The 21834-nt window shown below is 42.5% G+C and overlaps 1 protein-coding gene across 1 annotated transcript in view; it reads right to left on the reverse strand.

The window, feature by feature from the left end:
* Positions 1–21834, reverse strand: part of LOC102388033 (high affinity cAMP-specific and IBMX-insensitive 3',5'-cyclic phosphodiesterase 8A) — a 197665-nt gene that overhangs the window by 11494 nt on the left and 164337 nt on the right. The window contains 9 exon segments of the mRNA XM_025212081.1: positions 3382–3580; positions 7688–7823; positions 10233–10281; positions 12931–13095; positions 13786–13839; positions 13842–13864; positions 15234–15311; positions 20684–20726; positions 20826–20877. Coding sequence (XP_025067866.1) covers positions 3382–3580; positions 7688–7823; positions 10233–10281; positions 12931–13095; positions 13786–13839; positions 13842–13864; positions 15234–15311; positions 20684–20726; positions 20826–20877 — 799 coding nt within the window.

The raw sequence follows: 21834 nt of genomic DNA on the forward strand, positions 1-21834 counted from the left end.
TGTGCCTGGTTCTGCCCTTGCTGGGCACACTGCTGCTGTGGTGTAGAGAAGCCAAGAGAGTGGTGCTAGGACATGCACTCTGGGCTATTGGGGGCCGCTCTAAACTTTATCCTGACTGCCCAGCTTTGGTGTGGATAGATGGAGCAAGTGGGTAGTGCTTTTTCTTCAGCAGCAGTCTTAGCACAGGCAGGTCCTTTGCACTCTCTGAATTTTGCTTACTACCCAAGTTTAACAAAATACATCAAACTTGAAAAACTGTCAAGCCAGAAGCCACTTTCACTCAAAAACTGAGAGTATCTTGGCTTAGAAACAGGAAGATTAATGCAAAAACAAACAAAGCAAAACCAACAGTTTTCACAGAACACCGGCCCATTTTGATAGGAAAATCAATTACTATACGCCCTTTTCTGTTAAGCCTTTTTGCATGTCATTATGAATTTAAGTGCCAAGCAGTCTTTCAAGAAACGTTTACATGATTTTAGTTCTAAAAAGCAATGTTTTAGGATTAGAGTTGAAAAAATTCTACGAGGAATTTTTGGTGATTGATAAACTGTTTACGAAAAAAGTGTGCTCTGGGATAAGCTCTTTGGGTTATATTCTGGTAGTTTCTCTCAGTACTTTACCTCATCAATAGGCATTTGACTATTTTGCATTTCATTATAAAGACAATGAGAAAAGGGTCAACTGTCTCTGAAAACTTTGTGGTGGTACACAAAAGAAAACTAGTTTGTAAAGGCAAACCATGTTTACATAAGACCTGTTACAAAGTATCATTTAATCTGAAATATTTAAGCAGAAATTTTAATAACCCAAGTGAAAGAATCAGAAGTTAAGATTTTCAAAGCTGCATTTAGGATTTGGACAGAAAGTATCCATTGAGGTTAGTGGTCATTTCATGTCTAATCCCTTAGTTGGCACTGGAATATTCCAAAAGTAGGTGAAATGTGAGGTGCAAGTCAAGTCCTATGGATGTCACTGCAAGTTTTGCTATTGACTTCCATGGATGCAGGATTTCATCCACTTCTAAAAGGTTGGCTAAGAGATTTTGCATTAACTATGGAGTATCCTCATCTCAGTAGGACACAAGTGTTGCCTGAAAATATACACCGGTGCTGGCTTGCTTCTACCTATTAGGTGCTGCTTATATGATACTAATTGTGTCTGAAAATCAGAGGGGAGGATTTGAAGCAGGATCTTTGAAAAGGACACACCATCTGACTTGTGTTTCTGGCATATTTCTCAATCAGTTTGCTGGTGCCATTTCCAGCTATGGGCACAGCCAGATTCTGCTGGGTCCTGATGAAGTTATGTGGTATGAGGAAGCCACCTGGGTAAGGACTGGCAGAATAGCACATTCTCCACTGAAGCCCAGAGACTGCTCTATGCCTATTCCTCAGAGCCCCACAAAGGATATGAAAGAGGCAGGGCCATGTCTTCTCCCTGCTCTGCAGAGCTGGGAAGCTCCTCCCCACAAAATGGTAGGACATGTTCCTCCTGGAGAGTTCAGGAAGCGAAATGCCTCTTGGGGCCACAAAGCATATCACATGTGATTTACTCCGAGGGCAGTTCAATGGCAGGGTCACATTTAGCAATAATAACTCCACGCCTTTTCCCTGGTCCTTGGAACCTCAAGCAAAGAAAACATTTTTACAGGCCACAGTGACACACTGAGAAACCAGCCTTGCTACAAGGTATTTCAGTGGCTTGCACAAGTAACTGCTTGTCTACCTGTTCAGAACCCTTCCAAAAAGCACGTGAACCAAGAAAACAAGAGGGCAGGACCAAAAGCAAGAAAGAGCTGGGAAGAAAGAGCCCTAATCATAAGGACACATAAAGCTGCCTTCACCCCTTGCCTCAGAGCAGAGCTTGTGGACACCCTTTCCTCACCCTCTGTAACTGCTCTTGTGAGCAACGCATCCCAGAGGCACACAGCGAGTTTATTTTCTTTCTGAAATGGTGTATTGATGCTGCAACAATTGGCATTTACAATTCTATATTGTTGTCTTTTCTGTCGGAGAGCAGAACACAAAATGACATGCATCCTGTCTAAACAGAGTTAAATGCAGCATTTCTTTGCCTGAGGAATTATTATATAGTTCCACCACTGTTATATATGATTACAGTCCCCCCACCTCCAGCATAGTAGCAATTACCCCATTACCACCACTCTTCCTTCCTCCCCAGCCTACAGAAGAAATGATTTGTTCATTTTGTTTTGGGGAAAGTACAGGTAGACGTGTGCATGTGCATGTCTGTGAAGAGAGCACTGAGGGGAAGCTGCTTTTACACTGATGTCAAGCTGCTAATCCTTCTGTCCTTCTGCACACCCATGAAAGTATTTCTGCACGCAGTTTCACTACTTTGGGGCCCAAGTATGATTTTTGGCATTTGTTTGCTGCATTTTTTTTCTTGTCCTGTGGACTTAGAGAAAATGAAAATGACTTGTTGGAAAAAGAAGGAGGCAGTCACACTCTCTTGGCATTGAAATGATTCCAGATCATATCTGTTTTTCACAGAGATTCATAAGAAGGCAACCAAACCTCTGGCACTTTAAGGATATGAAACATCCAGTGAAGTTTCTTTCTCCCCCTTGGCTTACAGAAAATATGAGTCAGCCTCCAGAGAAATGATTAATGAGCCCCAGCTTCAGGTAACAACACATATACCAGTTTTAATGAGAATTAGGAAACTTGTTTACAGTCACGTACGATGGCCCATTCCAATTAGGTGTCCATCACTAGCAACAGGCTCAGATAGGCCAATTCAGGTTAAAACTTTGGTTCAAAGCTGTGGCAAAGGAATTCCAATGCGTGTGTGCATTGGGTGGTGTTGAATTTTTCTCTTTCTCCTCCTCATATCCTTAGCCAGTACTGTAGTGTGCCAGTCACCTCCTCCAATGTTAATCTGAATGGCTCTAATTTACACTGGCTGCCACTGGGCCAATACTGCAGCAGGGCACATGGAAACCCCAGACAAGTTCTACTTTCTTCTTTGCGATATCCCTGTTGTTGGCAACAAAGACATGCCAGGTTTGCTGTTGGAGCTGCCATGCTTTCTCTGTGCCACTCAAGTATCCCGTAAGCTGGTGGGATCCCCCCAGGAACAGTTATCTGGTGTTGATCCTACTTTGTTTTGGTGCTTCCAGGTGGCCACTGCGCAAGCCCAAGATAGGGGCTTTGATTTTGAAAATACTTGAGTATGTGTTGGCAATAAGAAACTGCTGCTTGCTAAGGCAACATTGCCACTGTAGGACTGAATATAATAGAGTTTTCTTTTAAAAAGAGGCCTTCCCTGCTCCTTGGCTCTGCATCACTTGAGACTACTAAGAGAGTTCCCTCAGATCACATATATTCCAACTTTCATGCTGGAACCTGAACTTACCTTTACCCTTTCTTTGGACAGGAAATAGGCGGTGGCATGGAGCACATCTGCAGAATGAGTAGAGTTATGGTAGGAGTTTGAGGAATGGTAGTTGGCTTCAATAACCTGTAACCATGACCTCAGAGTTGATTCTGAACAGTTTAGGAATTCACAGATTCCAAAGCGAGCAAACATTTTGAGACCAAGATAAACCAAAGGCCTGACAAGAAAAAACAAACAGTTTTAAAACAATGAGTTTGAAGGAAACCTAGACAGCACAAATGGGACAGCACACATGCCAGTTTTAACAGATTCAGTATAAAGGTTTCATTATACTTAACCACAGAAATACACAATAGGTGTTGTGGAAAGCTTCTGCCTAAAGAGCAATGACAACTCTGGCAGTTCCTCGCAATTATAAAAAACATTAAACAGACTCTATACTGCTGGTGAACCAGCAGCACTGTTTGTTTCAGGGAGTCCTCTCTGGGGCTGTCTGCATGGTGTAAATATGGCAGCATCAAGCTCAGTTTCTTGTCCTGTGAATTTTCAGTGGACTCTGAGCTCCATGTTACCATGGGTAGACTGCTGCTGGTATCCCAGATAGTTACCGTGCATTGCAGCCACTGCTGTGGTTGCCATGTAGGAATACAATGCCTCTCTCCCATGGTTTGGTGTCTCCCCTCCATCCTCACAATCCCATTGCTCAGCAAGTGTCCTTACAGTACAGAAGTACTGGAGAAGATTCAAAGTTTGGTGCACAGGGAGATGAGTTACTTTCTCCCCTTCACTTTGTTTTTCAGTTCTCCTGCTGTTGCCATAGCAGTGTTGCAGCTCCACCAGAGAGAACGCTACTGCATGCCAGACACTGGCATCTTGTCTTTATGAGAGCTCTAATGCTAACTAGCGTGGGTGACATTTTGCCGCAGTAATAGAGCTATGATGAACATTCAGGGGGAAACGAATGCTACTGCAGACAAAGCCAATGCGTCAACATGGTGTCTCCGTGCTCTTGCTCATGGCAGGTGAGGCAGCAAGAGATGCAATGTAGGGCTCTAACCCAGGTTGTTTGCATGATGCCAGAAAACAAAGACCCCAAGGTACTGAAGTAGTCTAGAACAATTTCTAATACCAAGGTAGAGAGCAGGCAGTAATTTAGATCTATCAGGTTAGGAAGGAGTTTGATTTAAAGCCAGCTGGTTCTGACTAGGGAACAACATGCATGTGCTGTTTTTGCTCTCTCAGCCCTCTTTGCCTAAAGAGGAACAGGAATTGAGATGAATACTTTCAAGACAGATCCCTACAAGTAGCCCTTTCATTTTTAATTTAGGCACCTCAAGCATGTTGTGTAGTCCTAAAGGTGTGGTATACCCAGAATTCCAGCTAACATCCACAAGAACTGCTGAAACTGAGTTTCTGAAAATCAGGCCAGTTATTTACAAATAGAGATTAGATGTCTATCTTCTGGCAAGCATAACTGAAAACGCTGGCCTAGACTATCTATGCCTTAAAATGTTGGCCTAGACTATCTATACCATAAACAAAATATGCTGGGCACTCTGAATCTGAGTCCATACATTTCTGACCCCACTCTAGACATTCAAACTATCTTTGAATGTTTGAACTTTTGAAAGGTAGAACAATATCATGATTATGCAGCATTTTTAGACAGAGCCCCCACTATGTTTCTGGGTAAGAAAACTATTGCTATTACTGCACTAAGTTTACGTGTAATGAACTTTGTCTTGTTTTGCTTCCAAATGCTTCATTACATGTAATGAACTTTGTCTTGGCTTTCCGTCCAAATCTACTTGGATGTGAAGAAAGCACTAATAACTTATTCATAGCTGTGATTCACATAATGCTCACTCAGATTTCCTTAACAAACGCTTTGCTTTGTCTCTCACCAAAAGGAGGTGAGAGAACATGCAAGCAATCTCAATTATAATGCTTTTAATTAGAGAAAGATGTAACATTGCATCATCTTTTATGTCTCCAAACCAATAGGAACATAGAAACCCCTCTGATTTGCCCAAACATATTGGCTTTGAAAGAATTAACTCTTCAGTTACTGCACTGTGCACATTTAACAGTATAAATCATCTAGGCAATAACTAACATTCTGCAAAATTACTGTAGCTGTTACTCTTCATCTGCTTATGGGGGCATGAAACAAAAGCAAATGCACAAATGACAAAGTTGTCTTAATTTACAATGAATTCTGAATTTATCATATCATTCTAAGACAAAATAAAAGATAGTTTTTAGTTTTTCTTTCTTCTTTTTTGGTTTATGTAGCAAAGATTTCCAATAAAAGTGGGTTAAGCGACAATTGGATTAAGCGACAATTCATTTTCCTTGGTATTCTGCTGAGGAATTATTTTGAAATACTGTATTTTCTTGCAAGCAACAAGCCTTTTCCCCCTCACATTGGGATGCATGTATTAAGCAGGAAACTGATTTTCTGCCCAGAACAGAAGCACTCTGCTTTCAGTCCTACTCCACAGTATATCAGCTGTGGCATTATTATTCAGGCAGCTGATAGAGTAAATTGACTAAATGGCCCATGTTAATGATCATCTCTGCCTTGTGATGTTCTTGATGTTAAACTAATTGAGCTAACTTTTCTGAGGACAATTTTGCTGTCTGCTAGCTGCTCCTGATCTCTCTCCTCCTATTTTATAGCCCTAGAGACTCTAGCTCTTTTCAAAATCAGTCACCTGTAGAGACCAGTATTCAGCAGCAGCTGGGGTTTCAGCTTTAGTTAAGCAGCAAAGGGAGGGTCAGTCAACTGAAGATTAGGCTCTTTGTCTGTTCTATGCAGCCATAACTCTGGAAAAATCTTTTTTCTTTCATTTCACCTTTCAAAAACAAGATGTGTATTATATTCTTGGGTATGTGGTATAGGAGAAAATACAGTAGCTATTCAGTTCATTATAGCTGTGTACACACATTCAAATAATCTGGGAGAATTCCCTCAGGTGCATTCTCCTGGTAGAGAAACTTATCCAGAGCCACACGTATATTCAAATGCTGAGGCCCTGAAGAGTGGAGAGCTTGCAATGCTGACACTGTGCAGCTGGGGGGAGGGGGGAAGTGGGAAGGGAGGAGCACGCGCTGCTTGGCAACAGATAGCAGCAGTGCATAGGGCAACACTGATTGGCTGATCCAGACGGCCCATGGTTAGCGTGTGTTTCCCTGTAGCACACAGTAGGGATTGTGAAGGGGGCATGTTCTGCTTCCTGCTGGAGCAGCAGTGTCTGGCAAGTGACACATTGTTTCCCTTGCGGGGAGAAGGAAGGGAGAATGCTGGAGGACTAATCCCAGGAGAAACTCTCCTGGGAGTGATTTAACCCTGGTGTTCCTAGGTTATTTTTCTCCTGTTATAGTGGCTCTCCCAGGAGAAACTGAATGCCTGTATGAGGTCTATGTTCAGGGTCTAGAGCCTAAAGTAAGATCTCATGGAACTTCAAATAACGTCAGAAGAAACAGGTATAGCAGATTTCCAAAAGTATCTTTAGGGCAATGCCTGAAATGGGAAATTCAGTCCCCAAAGGGAATTTTTTGATGGGTATCAGTTAATAAAAATGATTTCTAGAGGAAATTAATTTACTTTATCTGCAGTATTTAACTGCTATGAAAGGATATTTCAGTCTGCTAAAACTTCTGATCTCATTTAGAAAATCTGTACAATGGCAGATAAGGATTCTGTATGTAGCACTTTTTAAGTGAATATTGTTCAATTTAACATTATACAAATAGTTTAAAATGAACAAAAGAGTAAGCTGTTGCATTTATAAAATCAGGACCTTCTCCTGTTCCCAACTGAAGTCAATGGGAGTTTTGCCATTGATCTTGGAAGAAGGATTTGTATTCTTTAGAAATAAATCTTATAAGGTACAAGAAGCAGAAATAAGGCATGATCTATCAATCCTTCCATCAGTCAATCAATCAAAGTCAGCAGGTTGACGTTGTGTGTAGTTGGACAGTTCAAAATGAATATACTTTGGATCCTCACAATCCAAAGTCAGGTGTATCAAAATTTTCTATAACTGAGAAAAGAAAAAAGAAAAGCTTTATTTGATGCTATATTGAAGGCATAAAAAGTCTTCAACAACATCCATTACGTCTCAATACAAGTCAGCAGAGGCAAGTAGAAAAGACCATGAATAAATTCAGACAAGAAAGTTACAAACATTCGCTTCTGAAAAAAAATGATCCCATTTTAAAAAGTAGGGGTATAGAAATTAAAGTACTGCATATTATTAGGATGATGTTGAAGCTAATTCTTGGCAACTTTAGCTGATAATTTCAACAGTTAACTAACCTTTTATGAGTGGCAGCCTCAAGTTCAAAAATATCAAAGTCCCAGTGTTCTTCATTTTCCATTGCTTGTGTTATCCGTGGGGGGATATCATTAAGGGAGATAGGAGAGATCAAACTGCCAGGCACCTGATGAGTTTCTGTAAACAGATATATTTGGGGATGAATAATACTTTACTGTTAAATAATAATTAAAAAATGGAGCATCTTCTCCTTAAACCTTTATGCCTGGCAACTTCTGAAAAGTTTTGCTATGCTGTAGAAATTTTTTTATAGATAAAATAAAGCAAAAAGTCTTCAGGAATATTTCACAGATTCTAGGGACCTCAACAGATCATTGAGTCTGACCCCTGCCTAGGCAGGAAAGAGCACTGGGGTCAGATGACCCCAGTCAGATGCCTGTCCAGCCTTCTCTTAAAGACCCCCCAAGGTAGGAGAGAGCACCACCTCTCTTGGAAGCCCATTCCAAATTTTGGCCACCCTTACCATGAAGAACTTTTTCCTGATATCTAGCCTAAAACTGCTCTCTGTCAGTTTGTGACCACTGTTCCTTGTTACCCCAAGAGGCATCCTGGTGAAAAGAGCATCTCCAGTCCCTTGCTGCGTCCCCCTAATGAATTTGTAGGCAGCCACAAGATCGCCTCTCAGCCTTCTTTTGCGGAGGCTGAAGAGGTCCAGGTCCCTCAGTCTCTCCTCATAGAGCTTGTCCTGTAAGCCCCCTAACCATACAAGTAGCCCTCCTCTGGACCCTCTTGAGTCTATCAACATGGTTCTTGAAGTACGGGGCCCAAAACTGGATGCAGTACTCCAACTGTGGTCTGACCAGTGCCCGATAGAGGGGAAGTATCACCTATCTGCTGATGCATGATAAAGTGCGGTTAGCTTTGCTGATGATTTCGTCACACTGACAACTCATGTTCATCTTGCAGTCCACTATGACTCCGAGATCCCTTTCCGCTTCTGTGCTGCTGAGAGGGTCACTCCCCAGCCAGTAGGTGTGCTGGATATTTTTGCGCCCTAGGTGCAGCACTCTGCACTTGTCCTTGTTGTAGTGCATCCTATTGTGTACTGCCCACTTTTCTAACCTGTCCAGGTCCACCTGCAATTGTTCCCTATCCTCCAGAGTGTGCACTTCACCCCACAATTTAGTATCGTTGGCAAACTTGGACAGAGTACACTTCACATCCGCATCCAAGTCACTGATGAAGATATTGAAGAGTACAGGTCCAAGGACCAAACCCTGCGAGACCCCACTACCCACATCCTTCCAGGTCGATACCGACCCGTCTACTACCACTCTCTGGGTGCAACCACTAAGCCAATTTGCCACCCACCAGGCCGTGTAAACATCTGTGTCACAGCCTCTTAATTTATTTATGAGAATGGGATGAGATACTATATCAAAGGCCTTGCTAAATCCAAGAAAACAACATCCACCTCTATTCCTGCATCTAAGCATTTTGTGACCCTGTCATAAAACAAAACCAGATCTGTCAGGCATGATCTACCTGCTATGAATCTATGCTGGTTTCCATGCTGCATTATTTTTCCTGCTGCACTCCCACAAATGTGATCCTTCATAATCTTTTCAAAGACCTTTCCAACGATGGAGGTGAGACTGACTGGCCTATATTTACTCGGATCCTCCTTCCTCCCCTTCTTGAAAATAGGGACCACATTGGACCTTTTCCAGTCCTCCAGGACCTGACCCGAGTGCCATGAGCACTCAAACAGCTGTGCCAGTGGTTCTGCTATGATACCGGCCAATTCCTTCAGTACTCTCAGATGAAGCTCATCCAGGCCTGCTGACTTGAACACACCCAGTCCATTCAAGTGACTCTGCACCAAGTCAGTTTTGACAGTTGATGGGCTGGTGTCCCTCTGAAGCCCATCTAAAAACCCAGTAGGAGACTTATCTTAAGCTCTGTTCAGGAACACTGAGGCAAAAAACTCACTGAATAGCTCAGCCTTGTCCCCCCTGTCTGTCACTAATTGCTCCTCCTTGTTCAGTAGGGGTCCTATGCTGCCCTGCACCTTCCCTTTCCTCCCTACATACCTAAAAAAAGACTTTTTGTTGTCTTTAATTTGTGTTGCCAGCCTCAGCTCTGTAGTTGCTTTGGCCTTCCTAACTGCCTCCTTGCAAGTGCAGGCCAAGTAGGTATATTCCTCCTTGGTAGCTTTCCCCTGCTTCCAATGCCTATATGCCTTCTTTTTTTGCCCTTAGGCTCCCCTGGATTTCCTTGTTTAGCCAAGGAAGTTTTTTGGCTCCTTTCCCCCTTTTCCCTTGTACTGGGATAGTCTCCCTCTGTGCCTGAAGGATTGCTTCCTTTAGCAACGACCACCCTTCCTGGACTCCCATCTTGCCAATACTCTTCTCCTGCAGTGCGTGTTTGACTAGACTTCTAAGCACAATGAAGTTAGCCTTCCTAAAGTCAAGCACTTCCACCCTGCTAGTTATCTTACCCACCCTACAAAAAAAAATTCCTTAATTCCTTAAATCCTTTAAAATACAATTCTACTATCCAAAAAACTACAAAGAGAAAACTTACGTTTTGCAGACAATAAATATTCATTCCCTGATAATCTTCGTAAACCATCCTGTTAAATGAAAATAGGGATTTTATTTGTTTTTTCTGTTCCAGATGTAAAGCAGAGGTTATATAAGTGGCTATAAAACTATACTGAATAAAAATGTAATAATTTTACTTAAGCTTGAATATAAGTTGGTACATCTTAGAAGCTACTTTATCAGTATTGATCTGCATTTGTTTACCTCCAAATGCCAATACAAATACTTCATCTTCTCTATAAATCAGAATGGAAGGGAGACAGCAAGGTGTGAGATGCAGTAAAAACTAGGCTGATCTGATCAGTAATTTCTTGGGTGCATGACTCCCAAGAAATTGCTCAGAGGTATATAATTGGGTCTATTGTTGCGCAAGGGTAACTCTAGCAAGAGACCAAAAAACACAATTTTGCCCTTTATGATTACTCAGAATGAAAATATGCATTAGATATTTGCCTTCCAGCTCATCAGTCTGAAAATACTGAACCAAGTTCTGCTTGCTTTACTGAGATGCAGACAGAATTGAATTAATATTAGCCCATAAGGAAAAAACTAGTTATTTAAAAGCAAAAAAAAGCTTTATGAACACATCATTCTAACATACTAATAATATTATGTGCCCTGCATGTAGGAAAGGTAAATCTGGATGCCATATCTGACCCCCGGAATGCCTGCATTTATAACAATTACTACATCTGGTTTCTATTTTAAGATTAGTAAGTAAATTAGTCTGGAGTTTTGAGACTTGTAAGGAAAGGCTGTCCTGCTGTTATAGCATGTGAAACATGTCCTCAGTAACACTGCCGTGACATAGATATTCAGGACACCAGACTTGGTATGTCCTCCAGAATCAAGGACTAGATTGTGCTAGAGTTGAGATATCAGGGACATCTATGTTTGGACACTGAACACAGTCCCCACTGTCAGTTCCATAAAAACTTATAAATCAGGTAATCAGCTGCTTATTTCCCCAGAGCACCCAACACTCAGACTACAAATACATAGGAAAGTAGACCCATGGCAAGCTAAGTTGTCCTGGTTTAAGAAATCTGGAAACATGATTCAAAAAGATTTAGCCCTGCCCAAACAATGACAAATTTACCCATAGATGACACGGGGTTTGATCTATCGTGTTTTCACATGCTTACCTTACACTGCACAACCTGTTCATTTCTCACACTTTCAACTGCACAGCCCACTCGTCTGGGCATAAATTTGCTCCAAATTTATGCTACAACCTTTGTCTCTCCATTCATGCCTCCATAGCAAAGGAACACAAGCAAATCCCTCAGATACCATTTTGTCCATGATGATTAATTCAGATTAATTCAGATCTTGATAGATCCTCTCCTGGATGCATGTTTTTTTATAGATCATTTAAAAAATTACTATACATGATACACTTGTCTTCTGCCTCTACCCTTCTGTAGTTTTCTGTTTCCAGTAATGATTCTGTATTTTGTTTTAATACCCAATATTCTGTGCATCTTTATGCCATGTGATCAGGTACTGAAACAATGCATGTCAGAATACAAATTTACCAAGGTTAGTTCACATGTAATGCAGTGATCCAATCTTGGGTAAATCACTTATTTCCTCTGGCTAAGTACAGATAGTCAAAAAGTCCAATGCTGAATCGATGCAATCTTCACTGGTTAGTCTAAGCAGCATAGGTTGAACCTATAAGCAAACGAATAGACATTCACTTTTGATTCTGGAAATGCAGCCACATGCCTGCAGTGGCCCAGGCCAGAAGCTGGTGGGGAGCTAGAGTACGCCTCCCGGCTCAGCTAAAGCAGAAAACTTGGGCCAAGGCTAGCCTACCTACTCTGTGAGGGAGGGGCTTGCAGGGGAGGTGCAAAGCATCCTGGGATGCTGGGGGACTGTGAGTTAACTTGAATCTGGAGGGGATTTGGGATGGAAGTTCAATAAACCAATTTAACCTAAATCAGTTAAGTCTGATACAACATCCATCCAGGTTGATCTTAAACCAGTTACAGTCATTTTGGAAGTGGCTTACATGCACTGAACTTCTGTTGTGTTACAGGTTTGAACTGGTTTCCTATCACTTATACCGGTTTATGTGTCATTTGTATTCCTAGCCTCTGTGTTTAAGTTCCTCATTTATAAAATAGGGATAATGTTACTTTATTTGTCCAATTAATTCTTTACCTTATTTAAACTGTAAGATCTGTGGGGCAGGGGCTGTTTCTTAACATGGCCCCAGTCTTGCTATAAGTCTCTGGGTGATAATGTAAATAATGACAAAAAAAAACAGTTTACATTCTTTTGAATATATGTCCTTTTTGACATACTTGAAAAGCCCCACAAAACACTCCATACTAAGCCCCTTAACAAACACAAGTGTCTTTCTTTCTTTTTGTCTTTCTATAATGTTCTGAAGTGAATCTTGTTAAAGAAAGGAAGTACCCTTCCTTTCTCTTTCTAATGAAACTAACATGTGAGAGGAGCTTACCAAATCTCTTCCCATTTTCAGAATTACCCAAGTATATTTATGAAATGGGGGAAAAAACACAAAAGAGAGATTTACCATTGGATGAAAACCCAGTGCTTTAAATGAAAAGCCTACATGTCAGGTTAGAGAACTACAGAAAGTATACAGGTTTAAGTTCCAGAACAGAAGTCCACAGATAGTTGTTGTTGTTGTTGTATATACTTACTGTCATTAACCCTCCAACAAGATCGCTTGTATGTGGATCTTCATCTTTTGTCCCAAGCTGGGGAGAGTATAACTCAGTGGTTCTGAGAATCTCCAGTACTCGGTCTAAAGCTTCTGCAACAGGCATGGGGCTGCTTTCTTGTGCAGCATTGATAATATTTATTACCTATGTGGATATAAGAAACCCTTGAAATTTAGAAGAGATTTAAGAAAACAAAGAGATGCTCAGATGAGAAGTCATTGCTACTAAATACAAATGTAACAATGTTTATTGTAGAAATACAAGTGGACTCATCAGAGAATCATTCATGAGCCAGTATGTTTTTTATTGACTTAAGTAACAAGATTGGGGCCTTAAAGAAGCCAATCTTATTAGGTAACTTCCTGTTACAAGGGAAAGCATCTCCACAGACTTAGTATGAGCCCTGTCCACTTTCATCAAAAGGACAGTTTATTATGTAACTCATTTTCCTTATTCCTTTGAATGGTTTCTTGAGACAGGTTACAACACAGATGCATGTAGGGAGAAATTTACTCCCTTTCTTTTGAGTGGGTAGAGGACAATTAAAAAACCAGTGCAATTGTGCTGGGTCAGAGAATTACTGAAGGTCCCTAGGAAGATTATGACCAGAGCACCTGCCACTTCACGGTTCTTCCCATTTCATTGTAAGCAGAGGGAAAGGAGGGAAAAAGCTGTGTAAGGGCCAGGCCTGGATTTCTAAACTATTGGACATCACCCAGCTATTCAGCCCAGGAGCTGCGCTGGGGATATGAGCCATAACATTTAAGAAAAAATTCTAGAGAATTTTCACAAGGATATACTTGTCTGACCCAACAGACAAAAACTGTGCAGTACCTTGGTGATGGGTGCTTCAATAGTCATGGAATGTATCCTGGCCATGGAGGAATGGGGGAAGGCCGCCTTTGTGAGCTGCCTGTGCAAAAAACAAAGCAAAATTGGCATCCTGATGTAACAATAAGGCATGACAGCTGAGCCAAGAATTCCTAATTTGTTATCTCAATGGCTGCTCCCTGCCATACTCTTCAGAGACAACCTATAGCAGCATATATATGTAAACCTGTCTTGCTATACTGATAAGGGTGCACACAGATGAATGCTGAATCACTGATATCTCAGATGAGAGAGAAGCAACCACGATGATCTGGCAACATCATTGATCCTTTTTTGTATTTTAAATAAATAAAATGCTTTACAAAAATGTTTGGTTACAAGCCCCTTATCCACAGGGATAGATGTAGGATTTGAATATCACAGTGTAATGCACCAAATAGGTGCATTCCTTATATCTGTACATGTCAAGACATACTGACCCAAATTGCCAGGTGATACGAATCAGCACAGCTCCTTTGAAGTGAAGGTAGCCATGATGACTTAAAGCACCTGTGCTTCTGGCCTATGAAAACTAATATAATTAATCAAGAACTGCAACGTCTTGTTGTGTCAACTAGTAATTTTTGTTCCTCACAACAAAAGCCACAATGGAATTTTTCTGGACTGTTATGTTGTGCTACCTGTGAGATACAGATACTTCTCTGCTACTCGTGCAGAGCACAGCTTAACAATCAGAATTCATGCTGTTTTTATTGCATTAGGACCTGATTCTGTGCTCACACACTGATGATCTCTACAGATTTTCTTCCAATTTCCACCAGCATACTGCAAGTGAGACCAGAATTTGACTACTGTCTAGATGTACAAACACATATTTTAACAAAAGTTTTATAAACATCGATAAAACATTTCAATACATGTCTATCTGTTAAGGTGAGATGATGTGAAATGTAAGTCCCTGAGGTGAACATGACATATTTACATATGAAATACAGAACAAACAAAACTGAGAAGACATTTGCTTATTTATTTACATATTACTTCTATGGAGAGAACAGGTACCATGGGTACCGTGCCCAATGCTCATCATTCAAAGGTACCCATCTACCTTCTCTCATTCAAAGATACCTTGCCCAATATTTCTCATGGCTAGAATTTACTACTCTAACTAATAATGACTAATAACATACTTCGTTAGCCATTCCTATTAAATTCCTTGGGATGCCAGTAAATTCTATTCAGTATTAAAATGTAACATCTTTACAGTGTTAGGAAGTTTGACAGAATCCAACCATTCATTCTAAGATTTTCAAAACAGGCAAGATTCAAAGACATGGCTGAGAGAAAATATAATGGGGATGTTCTACATTAAAAGGATGTTCTAACATTCATTCACTATTTTAGGGTTTGTTTGTTTCTTTAAATAGATATAAACTACTCATCTAACATACCATCACTTCCTCGGGAGGTCGTAGATCTGACATCTAGCGATCCTTTCCTCCTATCTTTGTGTCTGCAAGTCTGAATATCTGCGGAGACAATAATGTAATATAATGACAAAGGCTTTTCCCAGCATATGCTAAAGAAATCTAAACACAGATATAGACTGATAACAGAGCAACATCCTAACACTTCAACTGCTGAGAGTCAGTGACAACAGCCTCTAAGAACTGCATCCATCCACTGGCATGTCTGTGGACACTACCGATGACACACTGAATGCTGTGTCCATCCCAAGCAAATCATGATTTGTGAAGGGGATTTAAGAACACTTTGAGGGAAAAGGAATTTGTATACATGCTTGGGCCACAGCGCCATGGCCTGGCACTGCAGCACATACAGTTGCATAAGCAGTGACATGTGCGTCAGCGCTGAGAAAATGGCAGGTGTTTTAGTTCAAAAGTGCACCGCTGTCATTTGCTGCGTGCTGATGCACATTTCGCCACTTATACAACTGCATATGATGCAGTGCAGTACACATCAGCTTGTATGCAGAGCAGACTTGATTAACTGAATCTGCTCCGACCTGCCAGCTCTCCGGCACATTGTGGGACAAAAAGGTATGTGTATAAATGCCCAAAGAGTCCCCATAAACTGACCAGCTGGCACCAAGTGCTACTTCATCCTGTATGCCTTCCTGAATAGCCATGTGGTGGAATATTGTGACCACATCTCTACTTCACCATACCAAAGCCCTCAAACTTAAGACTTAGGGATGAGTCTGTGGCATCTCTCAGGATACAGACACAGTAAAGCATGAAAGCAGTTGCATTTTGAGCCAGAGGCAGGCAACATTTGGCAGGGAAAACATGTTCAGCAATGAAAAGCTCTCTACTGGTAGAGTACTCTACATTTAGGAAGTCGCCAGGAAGGAACTTCATGGAAATTCTGTTGGACTAAGTAATTATTAATAATATCTTATAGAATAAAATCAGTTGGCTGTACTGATTTTAGCTAATGAATCTCTGAAATGGCCTATGGGAAGGAATCTGTTTTATGGTTCAGGTACCAAAAGATAGGTACCGGAATCAGTGTTGCCAGATCTTAAATATGAAATGATCATATTGGAAACTCAAATTATTATATTTTCCAAAAAACTATTGTATACTGAAAAAAAAAGTATGCAAATCAGACTTCTTATTTACTTTATATTGCACACGGTAAGTCTCGAGTGAGTGAGCGAGAACTAGGTCAAAGTTGAAGCATTTCTTTATTTGGAGAAAACGAACCCAAAAATTGGTTAAGACTCCCTGAGAGTGACTTGGGTTTTACATATGCTGCATCAGCTAACTGTCTTAAAAATTACTGTACATTTTGAACAGTTTTAATATTATCTATTGTACATCATACAAGGGTTGACATTATTGTACAAATACGATAATTATACACCTGGCAATGCTGACTGGAGCTGAAGTCAATAGGTCTTACATGGCCACAATTTTGCATAGCATATGGGTCCACAACCCTAATCCCAGTCTCAAAGATTACACGGAGGGTGCGACCAGACCCACTGTTTGGTCTAAATTACCAATGGCCTCCAGAGCAATTCAGCACTTGTTACTTCAGCTGATGTTGCCTAAGGCCTGGGATGGTGACATGGCTGTTGGTTATAGACACAACAGAAGTCATCACAGAAACAGCAGGAGAGAGTCAAAGGCAAGAACTCCAAGAGTGGGAGAAGGTACTCCTTCCACATTTCAGAGACAAGAAAGGGAGCAAAGATCAGGTTTGGCAGAAACAAAAGCAGGAAAATGTTGGGATCTTCAACAAAGGATCTTTACTGAATTCCCTAAGGTGTGGCAATGCTGCACCTGAAGGTGTGTTTGCAGCACAGGCAAGCATTCAGCTAACTCTAATCAGGTTATCCTGTGTAACAGGAGCTGTGAAGACACTTTGGTGCAGAACTGAACATAGGCTAGCAACCCAAGGACATCTCTTAGATCAGCGGTTCTCAACCTTTTTTGTACCAGGACCCATTTGTAAACATTGATGGCTGGTCTTAACCCAGTGCTTCTCACTCCACACCTGCTGCCCCCCACCTCCCAGTGTGTGGAGTAGGGGATGGGTATGTGGGGCAGGGGGACCCCAAGCAGCCTGCACGGGAAAAGCCACAGTTGGTTTCCTACGTTTTTCCCCCTGAAAGGAGAATTCATTTTTAAAGTCTGTTGATCCATTTTCAAAGTTTGTTTGTGACCCTTTCATATATTCTCGCAACTCAATTTGGGTTGCGATCCACATTTTGAGAAACACTATCCTAGATCAGGGGTGTTCAACCTCTGGCCCATGGAACTACAGCATCTAGCCTTCAAGGCTCCCCAGGGGTCAGGTAATTTGGCAGTTGGGGAGCAGTGGCCACACTCCCCTGCCAAATCTCCAAACCCTGCATGGTGGGCAGGGCTGAGCTGTGACCCCTTCCTTGGTGGGGCTGGGCCACACCCTCTCCATGGGGCTGAGTCGAGCTTCTTTCCCCTGTGGGTCCACATTGAGGCTGGTGTGCCCCCCACCCCACTCCATGTGGCTAGATAGTGTTTGCTGTGCCTACTCAGGTGCTGGATTGGGAACACTGGCTGGATCCAGCCCACCATTGGACCAGACACTGCCAATCTGGCCTGCCAGGCAAAAAGGCTGGGCACCATTGCCCTAGATCCCTGAGGAGTTCATGGTACCTGAGGTCTATACTCTGGTGTCTAGTGTCTCCACTACTATCATTATCTATGCTAGGTACGGCAAGTACAGGCCTATATGGTCTGTGATCACACCTTTGAATGGAGTATAGATGCACCCTACAGAGTCATTACCTGAAATACAAGCTTAGTACTGCTATGGTACCTGAGTCTGAAAACTGCAAGACGGGTAAGAGGTATAGGCAGATAATCAACTCAAAGGTGGATGTATGGACTCTCTTGGGCTGAGAAATTGTTTTCTTCTAACCCACTTAATTAATGGACAGATGAAACCACTGTATTGATTTGGAAAATGGTAGGAGGAATTTATTATGCTTCAGCTAACCTGTAGTAACTTGTTTTGTGTGTTTGCTTTATCCCATTAAGTGGGAGTTAAAGTACAATAATTTACCCCTAAATGAAATCACTGTTTTGTCTATTTACACCCTTAGCTGTTCTGCTACTCCCCCAGCCCAGCTGTTCTCCAGGAACAAAGGTAAAGGTGCTCTGTTTATGCTGAGGCCATGGAGGTAGGGCTCCATTGTTTCTCTCACCTTGGCATGAGAAGGAGGTGATGTAACCAGACTCTAGCTACCCTTATCTCCAGGTAGCTCCTATGCTGGAAGCAGAAACAGAAAGTGAAAACCCACCACCCTCACCTGGGATTAAACCCAGGTACTTCCAGTGTGTAGTCCACCACCCTTCTGACTTATTCAGCTCCCCACTCCAGGATGACAGCATGAGAAAATACCATGTTGGTCTGATGCCCCTTACTTTTCTGTTTGTCACAGAAAGAAAAGGAACCACATAATTTGGTTTGACAAATGTTTGGCTTTGGGTAGAAAGGAACCAAGAGACATTCATGGTACAAAGTAACTCCAAGTAAAAAAAAATCTATTATCTCCTACAACACTGGTCCCAGATCCTGGTAAGCAGTAGTTCTCCTTAAGGGAGGAGGTAGCTACCTGGGTTTTAACTTAAATAGAATAAAAATCAACTGGGTGTTTTCGTAATGATTATCATTTATGATAAGAGAAGCACGGTTCTAGAACAGTGGTCTTCAACCTTTTTAGGTCAGAGATCACTTTTGGAATTTAAAAGGAACTGAAGATCTACCCTCCCCACCCCTGCTCAGCAGGTAAGTCTGTAGGGAGGGGAGGGAAGAGGGGAAAGGGCTGTGGTGGGCGTCAGGGCAGATGAAGGCCCCAGCCCTAGCCCCACTCCCTCCCTCACTGCTGGGGCCTCAATCTTCACTCCCCACAATGGCGGTGAGGAGGGGCAAGCCCTGCACAGCCGGGGCGGGATGTGGGACAGAGTCACAAGTGGCTCATCTGGGGGGCACAGGGAGGGTAGGGCATGCAGCCCAGGAGGGCATGGGGGGGGGCGGGCGGCGTGCCCCCAGATCTGCCTGCGGGACAGAGCAGGCAGGGGCCGGGGCGGCACCAGGGTGTTCTTGGCCATGCTGTGCTCAGGTCGGGCAGCTGTGGCAGCGGCGCTGGGCCACAGGGGGGGCCGTAGCCCCCCAAACCCCCTCTTCCAGCACCACTGCTGAGTGCACAGTGGGCCAGGCCTGGCAGGAACAGCCTGGCACAGACTTCCAGCCCGCAGCACCAGTCTGTCCTCCCTTGCGCCTGCCAGCCCCCATGTCCTCAGAGTGGGGGAGGGGAGAGGAAGGCTGCATTGGGCTGTTCCCACTGGGCCTGGCCCACACTGGGCTCAGTAGCAACACTGGGAGCAGGGGTTGAGCGCCCCGCCCCGCCCCGCATTCAGATCCGAGAGCACGCACCCCTCCCCCCGTGCCCTCCTGGGCCGTGTGTCGTCTCCACCCAGCACCCCCCAGACAAGCTGCTTGCGGCTCCATCCCCTGCCCCACCTGCAGCTGCGGGCTGGGCTTTGCACCCTCCCCGGTGCACATGCCCCCCAGGCCTCCGCCCCTTTCCTCCCCCCACCAACCAACTTGCTGGGCTTGGCAGGGGGGTGCACGTGCATGCACATGCACATACAGCCCCCACAGCTCAGGATCGACTTCAAGAAGCCTCTGGGATGGTGACCACTGTTCTAGAACAATTTTCCAACAGCAACAAGGATTGCAAGAAAAAATAATCCCTTTTAAAATAGATCCTGATGAGTTTTTGGAAGGGATTATATGACATGCTATGACTCGACTCTGTGATCTGGAAGGTCCCTTCCATACTTAATTTCCTGTGCACGTGTTTTAGAATTGACAAAAAGCCTTTAAACTGTGGAACTGTAAGGCCTAATTTTGCTCCACTGGACAGTCTACTTTACATGTTAGAGTAGACTATCCAATGGAGTTCCACTATAGACTTCAATAGGACCAGGATCAAAGCCTAAATGAGCTGTGCTCATCAGTACATCCACCCATATGTAAATAATAATTTAATAAAAAACAAACATACACATCACTAATTCCTTTCCAGAGACAACAACATTTCAACTAGATGATGTCCTTGACATTTCTAAGCTTGTCATAGGAGACTGTACCAGCTACAGTGCCTCTGACATATGCACATTACCTTTTTAACACTGGTTTGATTATGTCACTTCTGAAACAAATCCTCCATCCCCAGGTAGCATCTATTTATTTGGTTGCCTCCAATAATATTTTATTGCTAACAATAATTTTTGTTGCATTGCATAGCCCACACTTGAGTCTGACCATTAGCAACCTCCTGTGAATGTTCCACATTTATTGAGACAAAAACACAGTATCATACCTGTCTGAGATTCAGCCTGAACACGTTCACATGTTTTTTCCACCTGCAAATCAATATCAGAAATGCAATTAATCAGAATGTCCCAGTCACCCTGCAATATTTTGTGCTCAATCTAAAATGGACACATCACTTATTTGCTTACCTTATTGTTGTCATTGCACAGTCTACTAATTGACACATAGTGTCTAATCTTCCTGTAGGCAAAAAAAAAGTGTGTTATTGTCTCCCCAGTTCCCAGTTCTGATTCAAATCTAGCAAAGTTTTGATTTACAAGTCCCATATTAGCAATAAAACCATACAGGGCAAATCCTGCTCAGTGGCCAGTGAGACCAAGTAGGTAATGGTGATAACTACAGCTTTCCTGCTCAGGAAGGCAGGAAGGATGCAGGGTGGATAAGCCTACTGCAGACCTTGCTCCCTGTGGGCTGCCTATAATGCTGGAGAAAACGTAGGGATATGAGGTGGCTGGAGAATTTGTGGTATTACAAGTCCACTAGCTGAGGTACTCTACAGAGCTAAGGGGCAGAGTAGACCTGTAGGCTACTATAGTCTTAAGTACCTCCTGATTGCCCTCAAACTCCTGGAGCTGATCCTGTTGATTAGATTTGTCCCCAGATAACAATGTGCATAATAGACATCCATCTTACTGGCTTTGTGTCAAAAGCTACAAAATGTTTTTGCTCCACTGAAAGACAGTTGAGAGCATGGGGTTCTGAATCCATTTCCAAGGGATGCTATTAATTGAAAATATCATATTCTGCCAATAAAAACTGAGTTTTTTTCCCTCTCTCTATTAAGTAACCTCCAATGATAAATGATTCAGGAAGAAACTGCAGTCAGCCTTTCCTCAAGGGTAAGACTGATCAACCTGACAAGGACCTCAGGCAAAGGTCAGACAAATTCAACACAGTGGAACCATGGAGAAATGTGTTCTTGTACATAGTCAATTCCAGGTTGTTTCACTTAATGAACATGCTTGACAAGTCCTTGGATGGTTGAGCATCTGCCACCTTATACTTTCTGACCCTCATTCTTTCCTGAATTTTTTTAGATCTGCATATTTATTGTAATAATTAATCCTGCTCTAAGAGTCCTATTCCACGATCCAATGGGAATGATGGAAAACAGGAATAAATACGGAGTGCAAGATA

This window comes from Alligator sinensis, unplaced genomic scaffold (assembly GCF_000455745.1).
Source record: "Alligator sinensis unplaced genomic scaffold, ASM45574v1 scaffold476_1, whole genome shotgun sequence".
Lineage (NCBI taxonomy): Eukaryota > Metazoa > Chordata > Crocodylia > Alligatoridae > Alligator > Alligator sinensis.